This window comes from Rana temporaria, chromosome 9 (genome assembly GCF_905171775.1).
Source record: "Rana temporaria chromosome 9, aRanTem1.1, whole genome shotgun sequence".
In the NCBI taxonomy this organism is placed as follows: Eukaryota; Metazoa; Chordata; class Amphibia; order Anura; family Ranidae; genus Rana; species Rana temporaria.
Window position 1 is genome coordinate 118,028,605 of NC_053497.1, and position 19,083 is coordinate 118,047,687.

The following is a 19,083-nucleotide window of genomic DNA, read 5'->3' on the forward strand; positions in this document are numbered from 1 at the left end:
AAGGGCAGCCGAACATGCCCCTTAGGGTGAAGATTCGCGTTAAAAAAAAAATAAGTTCGTAAATTTTAAACCTTGCCCCAGGTAAATAATCGATCTTAGTGTTCTCTCTGTATGGGGCTGCTTGAATCCGCACAGACCCCCACTAATCGAAAATGAAAATGGCTGTTTTGCATTCAAGGAGTTGTATAGTAAAGTGAGCAAATGGCAATCCAAAATGGAATGATAGTAGAAACTTGCTAGCCTGGTGTCACAATTATCGGCATCTAAAATCCTGAAATAATGGAAAAAATGTGCAATGTATCACCTATAATTAGCCCAAGGCCTGGATTTATTATGCAATGCATGGAGGTGTATGTTTACACTGCTGTCTTTGTATATGGCCCACCGCCGGTCAGCACATGGTTAATTGATGACGTTACACCTCAGCTGGCCTTTCATTGGCTGTACCATTGTCCTTCTGTCAGCCCATGCTGGCTGCGGAATTTCCCTTGTCTGTGAGTCATCACTTAACTCTCGCCACGCCAGGCTGTTGGAAGGAGAGGCAGCCAGTGTGTCTTGATCCAGGATTGAAAGGGTGAAAGTGCAGAGGGAGAGAGGAAAGTGAGGGAGGGGGAGGCAGACTCAGAGAGGAAGGACAAGAGAGGGGGGGGGGATCTTGTTTTGCTCTGTCCTAGTTATGGGAAGTACAGTATGAACTAAGCTGAAGACACTGAGCTGAGTGACACAACCCAGCGACAAAAGTACCAGTCTACAGGCCATACAGGGGGAGGCCAGGGGCGAGCAGAAAACTTGCTGCGGCAAAACAGGTGACCACGGTTGGAGAGCGAACGAGTCAACAGTGGTGGACTACCTGGGGTCCACCGTTTACGGCAACACCCTAGAGATGTCTCATGATATAGGCTGTGAGGACCCCACAGTACGCAGCCCCTCACAACATACAGTCTATGTCCTGGTGGGTTCCAGCGCAGACAGCATTCAGCTGCTGAGGTAAGGCAGAGCGTTGTAACGCTCACTACCGCCTCGTTGTGTGTCTGTGCGTCTCCCAGTTGGCCCTGCGCAGCTCGTGTTGGTGCAGAGTGCGTGGCTGGCGAGGAGACGGTTGTGTATACTCGGGTTATGTAAAGATGACTCCATACGGAACAGTATTTTCACACCTGAGACATCTGTGAGCAGCCAAAGCCGTTGGAAGGCAACTTTTATTTTGGCGGTGATCTTGGGGATAACACCTAAGCTGCTTGGATTTAATAAAAATACGGGAGACCATTATGGTTAGACTGTGTTGTACAATGGTTGGGGGGTCTCTGATTTCTAGCAAAAGTCTTGGCTGTTGAAAATTTGTCTTCGGAAACTTTGGTCCTAGGCAGTGGCCCCCCTCACAGTCTGCTTCATCCTCCCTTCTTTTCTACGTCTTTAATTCTTCTCCTCTATTATGCAGGCCATACGCGGATCAAATTCTGAACAAATTTCCTTAAAATCAGAAATCTCGTGCCCTTTGCATGGTGCCAACATTTTCGAAATTCGATCAACAAAGCCATCCATTTCACCTCATGTTGCCACAGAAATTATTTTTTTTTGGCCGGGAATCTTCTTTTCTTTCCAGGTCACGGCATTCTTTTTCAATTCTATTTTTCCCACATTTCTCCCATCATTGATTAGAAATTAGTTTGTTTTTAAAAAACATTTCTAACATGCTTTGAAATTCGATGGCCGTACAAAAATTGGCCATTGTTGCGGCCCACTAATGGTCCATAATTTGAATTGAAAATTTTTAGTTAAGATTTTCAAAAGAACGTCCTTTCGGCATTTGACCCATGTATTGCTGGATTTAATGGCCTTCTAATCTGTACCTTGAATCATTTCCAATATACCGTATATACTCGGGTATAAGCCGACCCGAATATAAGCCAAATTTTACCACAAAAAACTGGGAAAACGTATTGACTCGAGTATAAGCCTAGAGTGTCCATCTGCATGCCTCACTGTGACCATGCCTCACTGTGCCCATGCCTCACTGTGCCCATGACTAGACTGACGTTTAACATGGGAGTCTATGGAAGGGGTGCCCGGTTTGAAAAATCGGTGCTCCCCAGCCGTAGGTCCCCCAGACAACAAACTTTGCACACTTGTAGAGGAGAAATGGGGCTACATGTGTGCCAAGTTCCGGGTCCAGGGGACCTACGATCGGCCAGTCCTGGGGCCCCAAATTCACCGGAGAAATTACTGTTTAACATGGGAGTCTATGGAAGAGGTGCCCGGGCTTGAAAAATCGGTGCTCCCCGGCCGTAGGTCCCCTGGACAAAAAACTTTGCACACTTGTAGAGGAAGAGTGGGGCTACATGTGTGCCAAGTTTGGAAGAGGCATTGGGGACCTACAACCGGGTCCCCAAAGTCCAGGAGATCAGGCGCAAAAAGGTGACTCGAGTAGAAGGCGAGGGGGGCATTTTCAGCACACAAAAAATATACGGTACTCTCTCAGCAGCAAAGTGTCTCATGAAAATATTGGTGGGTACATAACTTCTGTAGATGGCCAAAGTTGACTGGCCAAACTATTCTTCTTCTATGGAGTCATTTCAAGTCCCCCAGATGGACAGAGACCTGTAGGTCCTCAGCATTTGAAGGGAAGCAACGGTAGGGTATAAGCAAGAGATGCCACCATTTTCAGCACCATTTGCAACAATCAGTTCAAGTAATGATCTCTTCTATCATCTGAGGTTATTGTAATTGCAAAATAGATTTTTCAGCATGTTGGAAAATATCTTTACGACAGATGGTTGTCCATGCTGCTTTGAAAGCATATAAAGGGAAGAAGCTTGAGTGTTTACAAAAAAACAAATCAAGGTGGTTCTAGGATAGTAGGGCACCCCACAGCCCATCCTTCTCGACTTGGGGGCACTTAGAAAGGAGGGTGGGGGGCCACAGGCAGGGGGAAAGAGGTGAAGCAATACTCAGCTTTTGCTTAGTCATTCAGCTCAACACAGTCAAAGGAAAACAAGGGCACTAGTCTGTTTGTATCTATTAATACACACACCCAGCAGGTTCAACATGGCAGCCTCAAATTACACCCTGGCCTGGAGAGAGTTAATCAGTCAACACCGGCCTAATAAATAAAGGAGGGCAAACATCAGCGAGGTTGTGCAAAGTGCAAGAACGCACAGCAGCCAATCACAGCTCAGCTTACTGTTGTCTGATCTGTGAAAGCTGAACTCTGATTGGATGCTATTGACTGGGACACATTGCTCTACAAGGCAGAGCGTTCTTGGGAAGGGGAATAAAAGAGGGTGACATTTTAAAACCGCTTTAAGGGAGAAATGACTGTCCCAGTAAACCCCAGACCATCCTTTGCATTCTTAATACTGTGCTGCTTCCAAGAGCCACTTATAAAACGCAAACAATGATAAGATCTTAATGGAACATGAAATAAAGGGGGAAGTCTGAGGTCAGAACTGTAAAACTGCAACAAGCCAGGACTACAAGGGTCAGTTATATAGATACAGCCTTGATAACAGAGCAGCAGGCGATGGGTTAAGTCGTACTGAACTGCTGGCTCTTATTATCAGACTAGGGTTAATGTATAGGCTTGTCTTTGTCCACAACAAGTGAGAATAGCTGACTTCAGCACCCCCCTCTTAGAGACTCTGCTCTTGGAATTATGCAATCCTTGGACTCTTGCAGTCTGCTCATACACAATCAAGGCTCCCTAGCTGAGCTCAGAGGGGCCCCTCCTTGGTAGGCCCCCTTAATCTGTATTGCATCATGGAAAGTCCATAGCTACAAAGAAGACAACAAAGTGCCACTTATTTATTTAAAGAGGTTTAGGATGATATGCGTTCAGTCCCAGACTGTGCAAAGGTGAAGTCTATGTAGTTGTTTTTATGAATACCACAGCCTCACTGCTTAAGTAAATAAGACTTATTTATTGGACCAAGCAGCATTGCACAGATTACCGTAGTTCCCTACCAACCGGTCATAATTCAGCTTCTGTCGGCTCTTTTAACGCTAGTTATTGCTAAGGCTCTGTTCACACCTAGGCGTATATACGCCTGAAGCGCGACGCCGCAGCAGCCCCTAAGACGCTGGAGGGATGATTTTACATTGCCCTCTATGGAGATGGTTCACATCTCCACGCCGAACGCCGTACGCCTGCCGCCTGAAAACAAGTCCCGGACCTTTTTTTCAGGCGGCTTTCGGCATTCCGCAAAGGAGATGTGGACCTGGGGGTAAGCTGCATTCACAATCACGGCGTTTTATCGCCGCAAATCGCGGTACAAAACGCTGCAATTTGTCGCCACAATTCGCGGGACAAAACGCCAAGGTGTGAATGCAGCCTGGCCATAGATGAACTTTTTTTTTTTTCTTCAATTAGCCAGCAGGCTGATTGAAAAGAAAATATTGGATTCACCCATCCACCCAGGGGAGGTAGATGGAGCAATTCTCCCCGCTGTGCCATTGTATTTATACCAGTTGGGCTTCTGTCAGGATACACTGATCAGTGGCTGCAACACATTGCCTCAAGCCTAGCAAACACGGCCCTAATGTTGGACGGCAGTGACCGATTCGGTAGAAAATGGCTGACATTTGGCTGGTGTGTACTGCAGTCAGGGCATGGCCGAAAAAAGGTCTGCCAACCGGCTCCCCGACACCGCTCTCAGCCAATGGCTGGAGTGTTCTGGCACAGGGCCGCCCCCTGTCAGATAGAACAGCAAGGGATATTGCTGTACTAACGTTGGGATAGTTAGTACAGCAACTCATCCTGAGCTGTCAGTTTTGAATGAAAAAGGAAACTACTAGTGTGTACTAGGCTTCAGCCACTGATTGAGGCCACTTGGTTTTCCAACATTCCTGTTAGAAGTCAATCATTAGATCGACTTCTGTTAGAGCGGGAATGGTCATACGTGGATCGAAATTCAGCCAGTCCCTGCTGGACCGGCAACATTTTCATCCATCTATGGCCAGCTTAAGTGATTAATGAAAAGAAAATGACCCCATTGCATTAGCCATTTCCTAACCAGCCATTGCAGTTAAACTGGTAAAGAGAGCTGCAGCTCAGAGTGGCAGTTTATAAATGTTATTGTCTTAGAATGTGTTCAGGAACCAATTGTCATTAGACAGCGGAGATCATAGGCAAAAGGCACAGAGCCGATCAGAGTAGCTCTGTGCTTTTGTGATTGCCGTGAAAGCCAATCAGAGCAATCACAAAGACTACTGTTTACATTTGAGAGCCTGCCACTTCCTCTCTCCAAGTTGGGACAGGAAGAATTAGGATTGCAGCCAACAAAGTTTAAAGCGGAAGTAAACCCATCTATTTGATAGTTTAAAAAAAACAGTTAACATTCCCGGCATGCCGGAAATGCTAGATGTCACATTTGCTTATGCTCTCAACCAAACTGTCAAACCATCCAATGGCTGGTTTCATAACTGATCACATGTGCAGCATTGTGGCAGTTGCAGATTAAACAGAGGCCAAGATGGCCGCTTCCTTGGCTGAAAACAATAGGAGGCTTTACTTCCACTTTAAGGCTTGCTAAAAGTATTAATGCTGATGCTCATGCTAACTAGAAATGCCTATAGCTTTAACATGCGTTTAACATGCATTTAAGGTGTGTTAAAAATGCACCCCAGATGCCCACCAAGTAATTTTTTTTTTTTAAGGGGAATGTTTTTTTATTTATTTTTCAACTCACTGATATTTGATAAACACATGGGGCCATATTCTCTCTAAATATCCGCCTGCTGCGCTTAGGGCACTTACACTCCGCTGTCCCAACTTACTGGAGCAGGTGTTGTATTCCCCAAACACTTGCTCCATAAGTTGGGACAGCGGAGTGTAAGTGTCCCGGCGTAGCCTGGCGGATCTCCAAGGGGGCGTCTTCTATTCAAATGAAGCGCGCCCCCAATGCGAAAGAACTGGGCATGCGCCGGGCTGCAAAAAGCCCAGTGCGCATGCTCCAGTTCTCGGCGGAAAACGTCAATGACGCCGACGTGTGCGTCATTGACGTAAAGTCGTATTCAAGAACGACATGCGTAAACGACGTACCCGACGAAAAAACACGACGGGGACCCGACGCCATCCGTAACATGGCCTACGCGAGACTTGCGGAAACTTACCCCTCATATAGCAGGAGTAAGTTTCCGCTTACGCAAACGACGTTAGCGACGTTCGGGAATCGGCGTAGAAGGATCATTTGCATACGCAAATGACTCCTTCACGTAAATGCCATCTAGCGGCGGCCGGCGTCATTGCATTTAAGATCCGCCAGTGTAAGTGACTTACAGATGGCGGATCTTAAGTGTATCTATGCAAAAATGATTCTGAGAATCAGGAGCATAGATACACTGGCCAAAAAAGGGAGTTACGATGGAGTATCTGACTTACTCCATCGTAACTCCATCGTAACTTCACTGAGAATATGGCCCATGGTAATTGCACTGTAAACGCTACAGGCGTGCTTACAGCGTGTTACCATAGACGTGAATAGTAGGCTTTCCTTCACCTTTTTTCATCTGGTGTTTTTCAGACGCACAAGCTCTCCAGCTGAATGTATCAGTTTACTTGGATGAGACAAACCATTTACTGCCTGGTACACACATTCTTTTTTTTTTTTTCTTAGTTTTTTTCATTCAACCCAGCGGTCTGAATGAAAAAAAAACTGAGATCGCTTTACTAACAAAAGTGTTTATAGTGCAGCGATCTCTCCCGCTGTGACCCCCCCATCGGAACAATGGGTCTCGCAGACAATTGCTGAGCGCTCTGATTAAATGCTGGTTTTCCAGTATGTCCCTTCGACAAAAGACGGTGGTGCTTAGACCAGCTTCTATCGGAAGGACAGCTGTACACCTGGTTCAAACTTCAGATGTTTTCGGATTGTGTGTACCCAGTTTAACACCGGCAGAGGTGATTAAAATGACCAGCTTTTATTTATTCATGTAACTTTATCTCAAAATGAAAAAATAAATACATTAGCTGTAACTGATTATAAAGTGTAAGCTGGAGTTTGGCTTCAAACAGATGAAAACAAGGGGGAAAAAAAGCCTTTTATAGATGGATATAAGGCGGGTTCACTTCTGTTTTTATCCAGCCAACCAAAGGGATTGCATGGGTCCATTTTTCCTCCATTACAAGATGGAAGCAAAATTGGGAAAATGTTAACACATGTAACATCTGTGTTCATTCTGATCTGACTTGGGGGATCATTTGAGGATCCCCTGCCGGAGGACGTCTGTGTGGCAAAGGCCTATCTATGTTGCTCCTGGCACCAATCACAAGCTACCTTACTTTTTCTAGCTTGCTCTAAAAACATGAAATGGAAAAGGTGATTGGTTTGTATGGGCAATGCAGACAGGTTTTTCTTTACAGTCAATCTAAACATAGTTATATTACATATTCCCTTTGACTGAAATAAAAGTCATAAACTGTAGTTAGAGGGCAGCCATAACAATCAGTGCTGAGAAGAATGCAGTTTGGCTGGAATAAGTGATGTAACGTGTTTCTGCAGAACATTGCATCACCTTACTAACCAACCAGCTTATAAACTTTCCTCCCTTGTGTGGCCTTCAGCAACAATTCACAAACTTCCCTCACATGTGTGATGGAGCGGTATTATGCTTGAGGAGGAAGGGGAAGAATAAAGCGGAATGGTGGAGTTAAAGCTATAGATGTAGATATTAGAGAACAATTGGATGTGAATGCACAATCTGACTTCTTTACAGTGTTCCCTGGCCAGTATGTCCCCTAAACAGGAGTGTTCTAGTAGCATGAGGAGGATGGGGGAGATAACTTCTGTTATCCCAGACAGCAGGGCTATCAGGCAAAGTTTTCTTACCTATTCTTGCTCTAGTGATGTAGGGGATTGACACTTTAAGGCCCCCTTTCACACTGGGGCGGGAGGTGCGGTGGCGGTAAAGCACCGCTATTTTTAGCGGCGCTCTACCGCTAATTTTGTGGTGCTATTTTCCCCCCCTCTAGCGGCCGAGAAAGGGTTAAAACCACTCGGCAATGCGCCCCAGCAGTATAGCCGTGGTGTCCCATTGATTTCAATGGCCGGGAGAGGTGAAGGAGCGGTATACACACCGCACCAAAGATGCAGCTTTTTTTCACGTCCTGCTAGCACATTGATCCAGTGTGATCGGGGCTTTCACACTGGAGAAACACCAGCCGCTGTTTCAGGTCGGTTTGCAGGCGCTATTTTTAGCGCAGTAGCGCCTGCAAACTGCCTCAGTGTGAAAGGGGTCTAATGTCATCCAGAGTCTATGCACTTTAAGGCAGGGGTGCCCAACCTTTTGAAGAGTAAGGGCCACTTAAGGAACTTGGTAACCAGTCGCGGGCCACAATGAGCGGAGCAGGCGGATGACAGGTCACGGCTACTCTATAGGGCCTCCGTTCTGATCCGCCCAGACGGAAGGGTATGAATTCCCTTCCATTTTTTTTTAGAGGATCGGATTGGAGGTAGGCGGGAGTAAACGGACAAAGGGCTGTTTACATTTGCCGCTCTGTAGAGGTGAATTGAGGATCCGATTAGGTATGGACGATCGTGTGAAAAGGGCCTAAGACTGCTTTTTACACTGATGTGCTGCGGTTTACCCACACCGTGGGTGCAGCGTAGTGCACCTATGTCTATCCTGCGGGTTAGCTGAACTTTGCCATAGACTCCACCTGTGGCAAAAGCAGGAAGCATTGGCTTCCTCTACCACCAGCTTCATTCACAACACTGATGCTGTGGTATGACGGGTTGTCAACCTGCAAACTGGGCTTGTCAAGCCGCCATTCCAGAGCCTGGAGGTCGCCGGGCCACATCAGAGGGCTCCGCGGGCCACATGTGGCCCCCGGGCCACTGGTTGGCCACCCCTGCTTTAAGGTGTGGGGGAACGCAGTTCTGGCACCTCCAGCACATAATATATGTACTGGCAAAGTGGGCTTGGGTGTAATTGAGGGTCTATTGAAGCTGACTGCTGGGGATCTATTGTAGCTTTGTAGTTGGGGGTTGTAGTGTTGTTGGGAGGGTGTCAATTGTTGCAGGAGGGATCTACAATTTCAGTGGGATCTACTGTTGCTGGCGGGAAGATATTTGCCCTGGGGTTCTTATGATGTTCGGGAGGATCCACTGTTGAGGGGGGGGGTTATTGCTGGATGCTGGGGGGTCTAATGTTTCCAGCAGTGGTCTTTTGTTGCTGGGGTTTCTTCTTTAGTTACTGGTGGGGATATATTGTTGCTGGAGGTGCATTTTGTTCCTGGGGTGTATTTTGTTCATGGGGGAAAGGTCTATTGTTGCTAGAGGGTCTATTGTCATTAACCAATTCTATAAAAATTACTTATTACCACAAAATAATACTTGGTTCTAAATTCTTTAAAAGGAGTGGTACTAGGAGGTGAATAAAGGGCGGAGACAATGGATGGTCCTCAGAGGTAGGTAAGGGCGGTGAGAGTACCTGTACCTATTCTTTGAGGGGGAAAAAGCACTGCATAAAACATGTAGTGGGTACAGAATCACATCTAGAGTTCTGTGCGGCAAGTCCTGCTGTTCAGAACCACTTTTAGCAGAAAGTCTGGCGCATGAGGGAAAAATGAATACCTAATTATTATCTAGCTACAGCCAGAACTACATCAAAGTAATGATGTATTTTCCCAGTTAGATGGACTGGCAAAACTGAGAACCATTTTGTGTCTCAGGAAAATACTTGCATGTAAACATGAGCTGGAAATGTTTGTCAAAATTAGTTTTAAGCCCTCGTTCACATTGTGACCTGTCAAATCACAGGACAAGTCGCACCCTATTGTCGGCAAAAGCCATTTCAAATCGGTGCAACTTCAACTTTACTTTGCCGCATCGATTTGAAAAGTAGTTCCTGCACCACTTTTGATGATTTTGGGTGTTACTTGTGTAGAGCTCAGCCCCGCAGGAGCCGCTGGTTAGATTTGGGATGGCGTGTTACCTCTGTGAGGGTCTAGGGGTAATAATGATGATGAGAGCAATGACGGAATGTCCAAGCAGCAGGTGTCTTTTTGATAGCTTTATTTCACCCAACACGGCAAAACAGTTAACTTGAGGTAGATAGAAGAAGATGGGTGAAAAGGAGAGTTGCAGATTCAGGCTTTAAACAATAAAGAAGCAGTCCTGCTTCAAATAACACTTTACTTTTGTCGCCTCTCACACGGACCTGGCAGCCAGGGTATTACTCGGAGCACTGGGAAGAAGAACAAGTCTCTGCCACAGACCTGGTGCAATGAATATCAGGAAAGAACCTCTGCCACAGGCCCTTTCCCCATACATAGGATTATGAAGTGGATCTTCCCCAGTGAATTTAATGCCTGAATATCCCTCAGGTAGTCTTTCCAAATGGTCACCGACTGACAGGCTGCCAACAACAAACGGTCAATGTCCGGTCACCTCGATCCCCAGTGGATTGTCTGAGACCTGTTGGATCACCTGCCACCTGCCTCAGACCGACTCCCCGCCGAACAGCACAACTCGCCTGGGATCTTCTTCAAAGTTTGGGGAACCCAGTGGATCACTGGGGTCCCGCCATAGCTTCAATTGTTCCGGAGCAACATGGTCCCGGAACCAAGGACACCTCGTGGCATGTGCGCCCCGGCCTGGTAGGCCATATCGCCGGGGCCCGTGATGTGCACACACCCTGAAGGTGGGTGCCGCACCTGGAACAAACACCAGAAGACCAACCCCACAAAATGGCGTCCGCCCTAGAAGTACCCTCCCCCAGCATGCCCCGCGAGGGAAAACCCCTCCTGATTGGCTGCTGGCAAGAGGCACTCCTGACTGAACTCCACTGCTGCCAACTGTCGCCCCTGAGGTGGAAAGGCACCTTTGGAACACAGAATGAACTGACAGTAAAGACCAGCCTGAGCAGAGGCCTAATTGACACAAATTAACCTGGATGAGAGTTAACTAACTCATCCCCCTCTAAATTTAAAGCGGGGGTTCACCCTATCGACCAAAAAAAAAATTTTTTTTTTCTTTTACCTTAAAATCAGGCATTGTTGCGCGAGCTACAGTATGCCTGTCCCGAATTTTTTACCCCCGTACTCACCTTGTACGCGTAGATCGAAGATACCGGGGAATGGGCGTGCCTATGGAGATGGAGGATGATTGACGGCCGGCTCTGGCGCGTCACGCTTCTCCGGAAATAGCCGAAATAGGCTTGGTCTTCACGACGCGTGCGCATAGCCTGTGCGCAGGCGCCGTGAAGAGCCGAGACCTACTCCGGCTGTCTTCGGGGAGAGTGACGTGCCAGGGCCGGCCGTCAATCATCCTCCCTCTCCATAGGCACGCCCATTCCCCGCGGGAGCCGAAACCTACGATGTCGGATTACAAGGTGAGTCCGGGGTTAAAAAAATCGGGACAGGCATACTGTAGCTCGCGCTACAATGCCTGTCTCGATGGTAAAATGTGTCGGGGGGGGTGAACTACCGCTTTAAGATAGCACCTGGACTGAAAGTACGCAGGCGCTACACTTGCATATAGATATGTGCATGAAGTCGCATAGGTAGGCAGCTTTGAAATCGTGCGATTTCAGATGAATTCACACGATTTTTAAGCCGCATTCAATGTGAATGAGGGCTCAAAGTTACACAAGAAAAATGCAGTCCAATTATTGTACACACCGGTACAAGGGCAAAGTCTGTGCTGATATGTTGACTATGAGAAGCTACACCAATAAACCACCTCACCGGTGTCACCTCACCTCAGAAAGTGGCGTCACAGTGTACACAGTCTCCGGTCACATTTTATGGAAAGTTCGCAGCTTAAAGAATGTTGTCTGACAGGAAGAAGTGACCTCACCAAAGGTACTGGTTTAGCAGACTTCTCCAAAATCAACAGACTGTCACCAGAATTATCATCCTTTGTGTGGAGATGGCTGCCTTTTGCTCAGCTAGCTAGGTCTTAACAACCGATTGCTAAATGCAGCAACTACTATTGCTAAATGCAGCAACTACTCAGCTCCCGTCCTGGGGCCCTTCTGATACTCCAATGATTAGATATAATAACAGAAATATATGAATATTGTTCACTAATGTAAACTGATGATTTCTTCAAGGTAAAAAAAGCCGTCTTGGGTGGATTCCGTAGATAAGACCTGAACGTAGTAATGCAAGGGCCTGGCTTGTTAAATCGTCTTGGAAGGTTGCCACTTCAAATGAACATGCATGTTATCTTCCTCTTCCTTTTTTCCTCTTGACAACATGGATGAACCAGCGTGCTCACTCAATTTAAATAAAAAATAGCTGTAGCCATGGGCCAAATATCTTCCTAAGATTGTATAAAATGCCCCAACCAAAAACAGACTGTATACTTCAATTGTTACATAGTTACATAGTTAGTCAGGTTGAAAAAAGACACAACTCCATCCAGTTCAACCACAAAAAAATAAATAAACAAACAAAATAAAAAACACAATACAATCCCATACACCCAACTCCAATTGTATATCTAAAGCAACGGTCTCCAAAATTTCTAAACGGGGTCCCAGTTTACTGCCCTTTAGATTTTAGGGGGGCCAGACTGTGACCATTTGGAGAAGAAAAGGTCCCAACGTCAGTAAGTAAAAACAATGCCCAAGTGTTGGTGTCATTGAGGGGAATTGTGTCCCCCCCCCCCCCCCCGTTGGTGTCAAAGGAGTTGTGCCCCATCTTTGGTATCAGTAGGAGAAATTTTACCCCATCATTGGTGTTATTGGGAGAAATTGTGCCCCTTCACTGGTCTCAGTGGAGGAGAATCATGCCCCATTGTTGGTATCAGTGGATAAAATGGTGCCCCAGGGGCTGGATAAAAGCAAGCAAAGGGCCTTAGCTAGCTCCAAGTCAAGTCAAGTTTTTATTGCGAGATTCACCACTATATTTGTACTGGTGACCATTATCAACAGGGAAAAAAAGTCAGTGGAAGTCAAAATTTTAGTCATTGCCTGAACAAGAGGTAAGGGGAAATCTTCCAATGGGCACACCTATTTCAGGGACATCTGTCTAACAAGAGTTTCTCCTACTTTTGGAGATTTCCTCCAACTTCCTGTTCTTATCCCTGGGATAGAAAGTAAAGGGAAATTTCCCTGAGTGGTACACAGACAGCAAAAACTAAACCAACGGTCTTTCCTACTCTATCCAAAGTCTATGTTTATACTTGCAGCTGGGGTGCAGCAAAAATAGGTGGCTGAGCTGCATTATTATGGCCTTCTAACCCCCCCCCAGTCACATTTATCAGGCAGTATTAACAAGTGCATGGGGCTGTGCTTCAACCGCAAGCAAACGCTAAGTTCGCTGTTGTGGCATAGTTTTCCCATTGAAAAAAAGGCATTTCAACTGCAGAAGAAAATGAAAGCAAACACAGGCTTTCAGGAGGTAGAAGTATTGCCTTCTGATTGACTGTCAGTGGCACAACTACACGGCAGGTCACTTTTTTCCCAGACCAATGCAGGTGTAAATGAGCCCAAAGAGTTTTGGCTATACATACACTGGCCCAGATTCAAGTAGCAATTGCGCCTGTGTAACCATAGGTTACACAGCGCAATTGCTTACTTGCTCCGGCGTTACGAGTGCTCCTGATTCAGGAACATCGTAACGCCGACTGCAGCCTAAAATCTGCGTGGCATAAGGCTCTTATGCCACGCATATTTTAGGCTGCATTCTTGCGATGCCCGTAAGGGGGCGCTCCCATTGTGCTCAGTGTATAGTATGCAAATTGCATACTAACACCGATTCACAATGTTGCGCGAGCCCTGCGTACGCAAGTTACGTCGTTTCTGTACTGCGTGTTTAGCGTAAGGCTGCCCCTTTTAATAGTAGGGGCAGCCAATGCTAAAGGATACCCGTCGTTCCAGCGTTGCGATATTTGAATGTTACGTCGTTTGCGTAAGTGATTCGTGAATGGAGCTGGACGCCATTCACTTTCACTCTGAAGCAAATGACGTCCTTGCGACATCATTTTCCGCAATGCACGTCGGGAAAGTTTCCCGACGGAGCATGCACTCTACGCTCGGCGCGGGAGCGCGCCTAATTTAAATGATTCCTGCCCCCTACGGGATCATTTAAATTGCGTGCTCTAGCGCCGGGCAATTTTGCCGGCGCACCCTCGCAACTGCTCCGTGAATCGAGGGCAGCGGAGCAAATTTGCGGGGGCGCGGGGCAAAATCGTTGCCCTGCGCCTCCGCTAAAAAAGCGCAATTCTCTTTGAATCCGGGCCACTGTAATTTGGAATTGCCCAGTTATAGCTGATTGCTGGTCTGCTTACTAAAATACTACGACAACCTCTCCCCTCTCTGTTTATTCGGTCTGCTTGAAACTGGCCCTGCTACACTAGACTTTTCCTAAAAATAAAAAAAACAGCCCATAAGGCCATTGCTGGGTGAATGAACCCATCTCGCTTATCCTTTTACAATTTGAAATAATGATCAACCAGATTGTGCCATATAAAGTCATGTACAGAAAAAGGAACTGTAAAGTGTATGTAAGCCCCTATCACACAGAGGCGGTTTTCACCGTCTCCCATTAATTTCAGTGTGACTTTTCACACTGGGGTGGTGCGCTTGTGGGACGTTGGTAAAAGTCCTGCAAGCAGCATCTTTTGGGGCGGTTTGGGAGCGCTATATACAGCGCTCACAAAATGCACTGTTCATTTAAATGAATGAGCAACGCTTCCAAAGCACCTGAAAAGCGATTCGGAAGCGCCGCAACACGGGTATTTTTATCCTCTTCTTTGGGGTTAGAAGCGCCCAGCTAGCAGCCAAAAGCTGCACAAAAGTATTAGCAATGCTTAAATGCTGACGCGGCTGTGGCTCAGTGTGAAAGGGGTCTTACAGTGAACCTTTTCCCTTTGCTTCCACTTGGTCTGTTAAATATACCTTTAAAATACTCTGATAAAGTGGGTCTGCCAATGAAATGCGTCAAGGGGACTTCATATTGTAGTAGAATTTGAGTCAAAACTTTTTGTTTTAACTTCAATACTGGGCACTTTCACCCCTTTCCTGCCCAGGCTACTTTTCAGCTTTCAGCGCTGTCACACTTTGAATGACATTTGCACGGTCATGCTACACTGTACCCATATGAATTTTTCTTTTTTTTTTCTTTTGAGACCGATAAAGCTTTCTTTTGGTGGTATTTAATCAGCACTGGGTTTTTTCATTTTTGCTAAACAAACTAATGTTTTTCTTAGTTTCTGTTATAAAATTTAGCAAATAAATAATTGTTTTGTTCGATGATGTGCGCTGGTGAGGCTGCACTGCTGGGCGCTGGTGAGGCTGCACTGCTGGGCGCTGGTGAGGCTGCACTGCTGGGCGCTGGTGAGGCTGCACTGCTGGGCGCTGGTGAGGCTGCACTGCTGGGCGCTGGTGAGGCTGCACTGCTGGGCGCTGGTTAGGCTGCACTGCTGGACGCTGATGGGCACTGATAATCTGCACCGATATTCGGCAGTGATGAATAATCTGCACTGATAGACGGAACTGATGGGGCTGCACTGATAATCAGCGCCCTGATTATCCGTGTAAATGTGCACTGTCATCCTTGCCGATTATTGACTCTTCGTGAAGAAAGGACTGCCGATAACCAGCTAGTTTGTTTACATGTGATCAGCTGTGCTTAAACACAGCTGACCACATGCTAAAGGGCTGCTGTGATTGGCCCTTTGCCTCAATCTGTGGTCAGCTGTGTAAAAAAGTGTAAGAGCGCGCACAATGTCCCCCCCCCCCCCCCTGTCTATATGTGAGTCGCCCCTCCCCCCTCCTGCTGCTCTCAAAACACTAATCTGTATACACCATCAGCACTGCCCCCTATTGCAGTGTCCCACTCTGTGAATGATTAATAAATATAAATCCTGTAAATACTTAATTTAAGAGCCAAGATTGCGATCACATGACCAGCCAGCTTTTTCCTCCTCCCCTCCAGATTGATATCAGCAGAGGAATCTCAGCCCTGCCCGCTGCATCTCTCACAGGAGGAAAGGAGAAAGCTGGCCAGTCATGTGATCGCAATCTCGACAGTAAAATTAGGTATTTGCAGCATTTATTTTTTCATAAATCGCACAAAGAGGAGGACACTGCAATAGGAGGCAGTGCTGATGGTGTATACAGGTTAGAGTGGCTTAGCAACCACTTTTAACCCCTTAACGCCCGCCGCATGACTATTTACGTCCACAGAATGGCACGTACAGGCAGAAGGACGTATATATACGTCCTTGCCTTCTAGCGGGTGGGGGGTCCGATCTGGACCCTCTCCGCTGCGTGCGGCGGGCGGATTCCCTCGGGGAGCGATCCGGGACAACGGCGCGGCTATTTGTTTATAGCCGCTCCGTCGCGATCGCTCCCCGGAGCTGAAGAACGGGGAGAACCGTATGTAAACACGGCTTCCCTGTGCTTCACTGTGGCGGCGTATCGATCGAGTGATCCTTTTTATAAGGGAGACTCGATCGATGACGTCAGTCCTACAGCCACACCCCCCTACAGTTGTAAACACACTAGGTGAACCCTAACTCCTACAGCGCCCCCTGTGGTTAACTCCCAAACTGCAACTGTCATTTTCACAATAAACAATGCAATTTAAATGCATTTTTTGCTGTGAAAATGACAATGGTCCCAAAAATGTGTCAAAATTGTCCGAAGTGTCCGCCATAATGTCGCAGTCATGAAAAAAATCGCTGATCGCCGCCAATAGTAGTAAAAAAAATTTTTTTTTATAAAAATGCAATAAAACTATCCCCTATTTTGTAAACGCTATAAATTTTGCGCAAACCAATCGATAAACGCTTATTGCGATTTTTTTTTATCAAAAATAGGTAGAAGAATACGTATCGGCCTAAACTGAGGAAAAAACTTTTTTTTATATATGTTTTTGGGGGATATTTATTATAGCAAAAAGTAAAAAATATTGAATTTTTTTCAAAATTGTCGCTCTATTTTTGTTTATAGCGCAAAAAATAAAAACCGCAGAGGTGATCAAATACCACCAAAAGAAAGCTCTATTTGTGGGGAAAAAAGGACGCCAATTTTGTTTGGGAGCCACGCCGCACGACCGCGCAATTGTCTGTTAAAGCGACGCAGTGCCGAATCGCAAAACCTGGCCTGGGCATTTAGCTGCCTAAAGGTCCGGGGCTTAAGTGGTTAATCAATGAAAAAGTCACTATGGAGACACTATTCCTCAACCCCACCCCAGGCTTATAATGCCATTATTATTCTAGCATGGAAACCGAGTGCGTCTTATGTGTCATCCTTATTGAACAAGTACACAGTAGTTTAAGGGTCACCATAAATGTTACAACATGACCATACAATCTTTCTACAATCAACTTTAGATTTACTAGGACTGTGTAATATGAGGACCTACCTAATCTATCCAATCACTTTGTATCCGGACAGGCAGGCCCTTGCACTACATAAAAACGTGTTTGCACTACATAGTTGTTGGTAGATCTAAAGGAGAACGCACAATCGTATTGTAACGTTTGTGTGATGAGCTTAAAGGCTGCGTATGACACTTTTTTTAATTTTTTTAAATATGGAAAACAATTAATAAAAAACGCATAGAATAAAAAAAAGTCTAAGGTGTTTTCCTTTAAGTGCCTCTAAACCAGCCTCTCAATATCTCTAGACATGGTGTTAACCTTGTAGAATAGGATTGCTACTCTGGCTGATCAAATGATAAAAGAAATAATCCAGCTTCCTTCATCCCTGACTAGAGGCAAGTTATGGTCCCTGACTGGTCCACATCCTTTCTGCAGGTCACAAGGACTTCCTGGGTCACAGGGGAGACGCTGGGACTTCCTCTGTCCTATCACTATCTGCTATATGCCAGGACAGTTTTTTGCAAAGTGGAAATGTCAGAAGCAGAAATGAGTCCTAATGTTACGTAATGTTAAACTAAATTGTGTACAGAATGCAACTTTCAAAAAGGAAAAATTGTGCAATGTGACCCCTTTATTCTGAACCATGGGTGAGGGTTGCGTAACTCGCCGACCATCCAATCAGATTGCAGTAATGCTTTATCCAGTGTGTACAGCACAGATGTTATATTTCTCAAAATTGAATAAACCATGAGAAAAAATTAAGAGGCTTTGAATGGATTCCAATGTCTATGTATTAAAACAGCAACTTTCTGTGTATAAGAAGGAGATCATGTATGATATCTGTGTATAAGAAGGAGATCATGTATGATATCTGTGTATTAGGAGAGGAGAGGTCAGTGCATCCCGATGTCTGTGTATTAGGAGAGGAGAGGTCAGTGTATCCTGATGTCTGTGTATTAGGAGAGGAGAGGTCAGTGCATCCCGATGTCTGTGTATTAGGAGAGGAGAGGTCAGTGTATCCTGATGTCTGTGTATTAGGAGAGGAGAGATCGGTGTATCCTGATGTCTGTGTATTAGGAGAGGAGAGATCAGTGTATCCTGATGTCTGTGTATTAGGAGGAGAGGTCAGTGTATCCTGATGTCTGTGTATTAGGAGAGGAGAGGTCAGTGTATCCTGATGTCTGTGTATTAGGAGAGGAGAGGTCAGTGTATCCTGATGTCTGTGTATTAGGAGAGGAGAGGTCAATGTATCCTGATGTCTGTGTATTAGGAGAGGTCAGTGTATCCTGATGTCTGTGTATTAGGAGGAGAGGTCAGTGTATCCTGATGTCTGTGTATTAGGAGGAGAGGTCAGTGTATCCTGATGTCTGTGTATTAGGAGGAGAGGTCAGTGTATCCTGATGTCTGTATTAGGAGGAGAGGTCAGTGTATCCTGATGTCTGTGTATTAGGAGGAGAGGTCAGTGTATCCTGATGTCTGTGTATTAGGAGAGGAGAGGTCAGTGTATCCCGGTGTCTGTGTATTAGGAGAGGAGAGGAGAGATTGGTGTATCCTGATGTCTGTGTATTAGGAGAGGAGAGGTCAGTGTATCCTGATGTCTGTGTATTAGGAGAGGAGAGGTCAGTGTATCCTGATGTCTGTGTATTAGGAGAGGAGAGGTCAGTGTATCCTGATGTCTGTGTATTAGGAGAGGAGAGGTCAATGTATCCTGATGTCTGTGTATTAGGAGAGGTCAGTGTATCCTGATGTCTGTGTATTAGGAGGAGAGGTCAGTGTATCCTGATGTCTGTGTATTAGGAGGAGAGGTCAG

The 19,083-nt window shown here is 46.0% G+C and overlaps 1 protein-coding gene across 2 annotated transcripts in view; it reads left to right on the forward strand.

Moving 5' to 3' along the window:
- Positions 1 to 549: 549 nt before the first annotated feature.
- Positions 550 to 19,083, forward strand: part of TFE3 (transcription factor binding to IGHM enhancer 3) — a 51,703-nt gene continuing 33,169 nt past the window's right edge. The window contains exons 1-2 of one of the 2 annotated variants that reach the window (XM_040324267.1): positions 907 to 987; positions 15,881 to 15,984. Coding sequence is in view for 1 of the 2 variants with exons in the window: in XM_040324266.1 (XP_040180200.1) it covers positions 884 to 987 (104 nt within the window). In the remaining variant the exon portion in view is untranslated. Of the gene's footprint in view, positions 988 to 15,880; positions 15,985 to 19,083 lie in introns of both variants that reach the window. The other variant, XM_040324266.1, reaches the window with a different exon arrangement.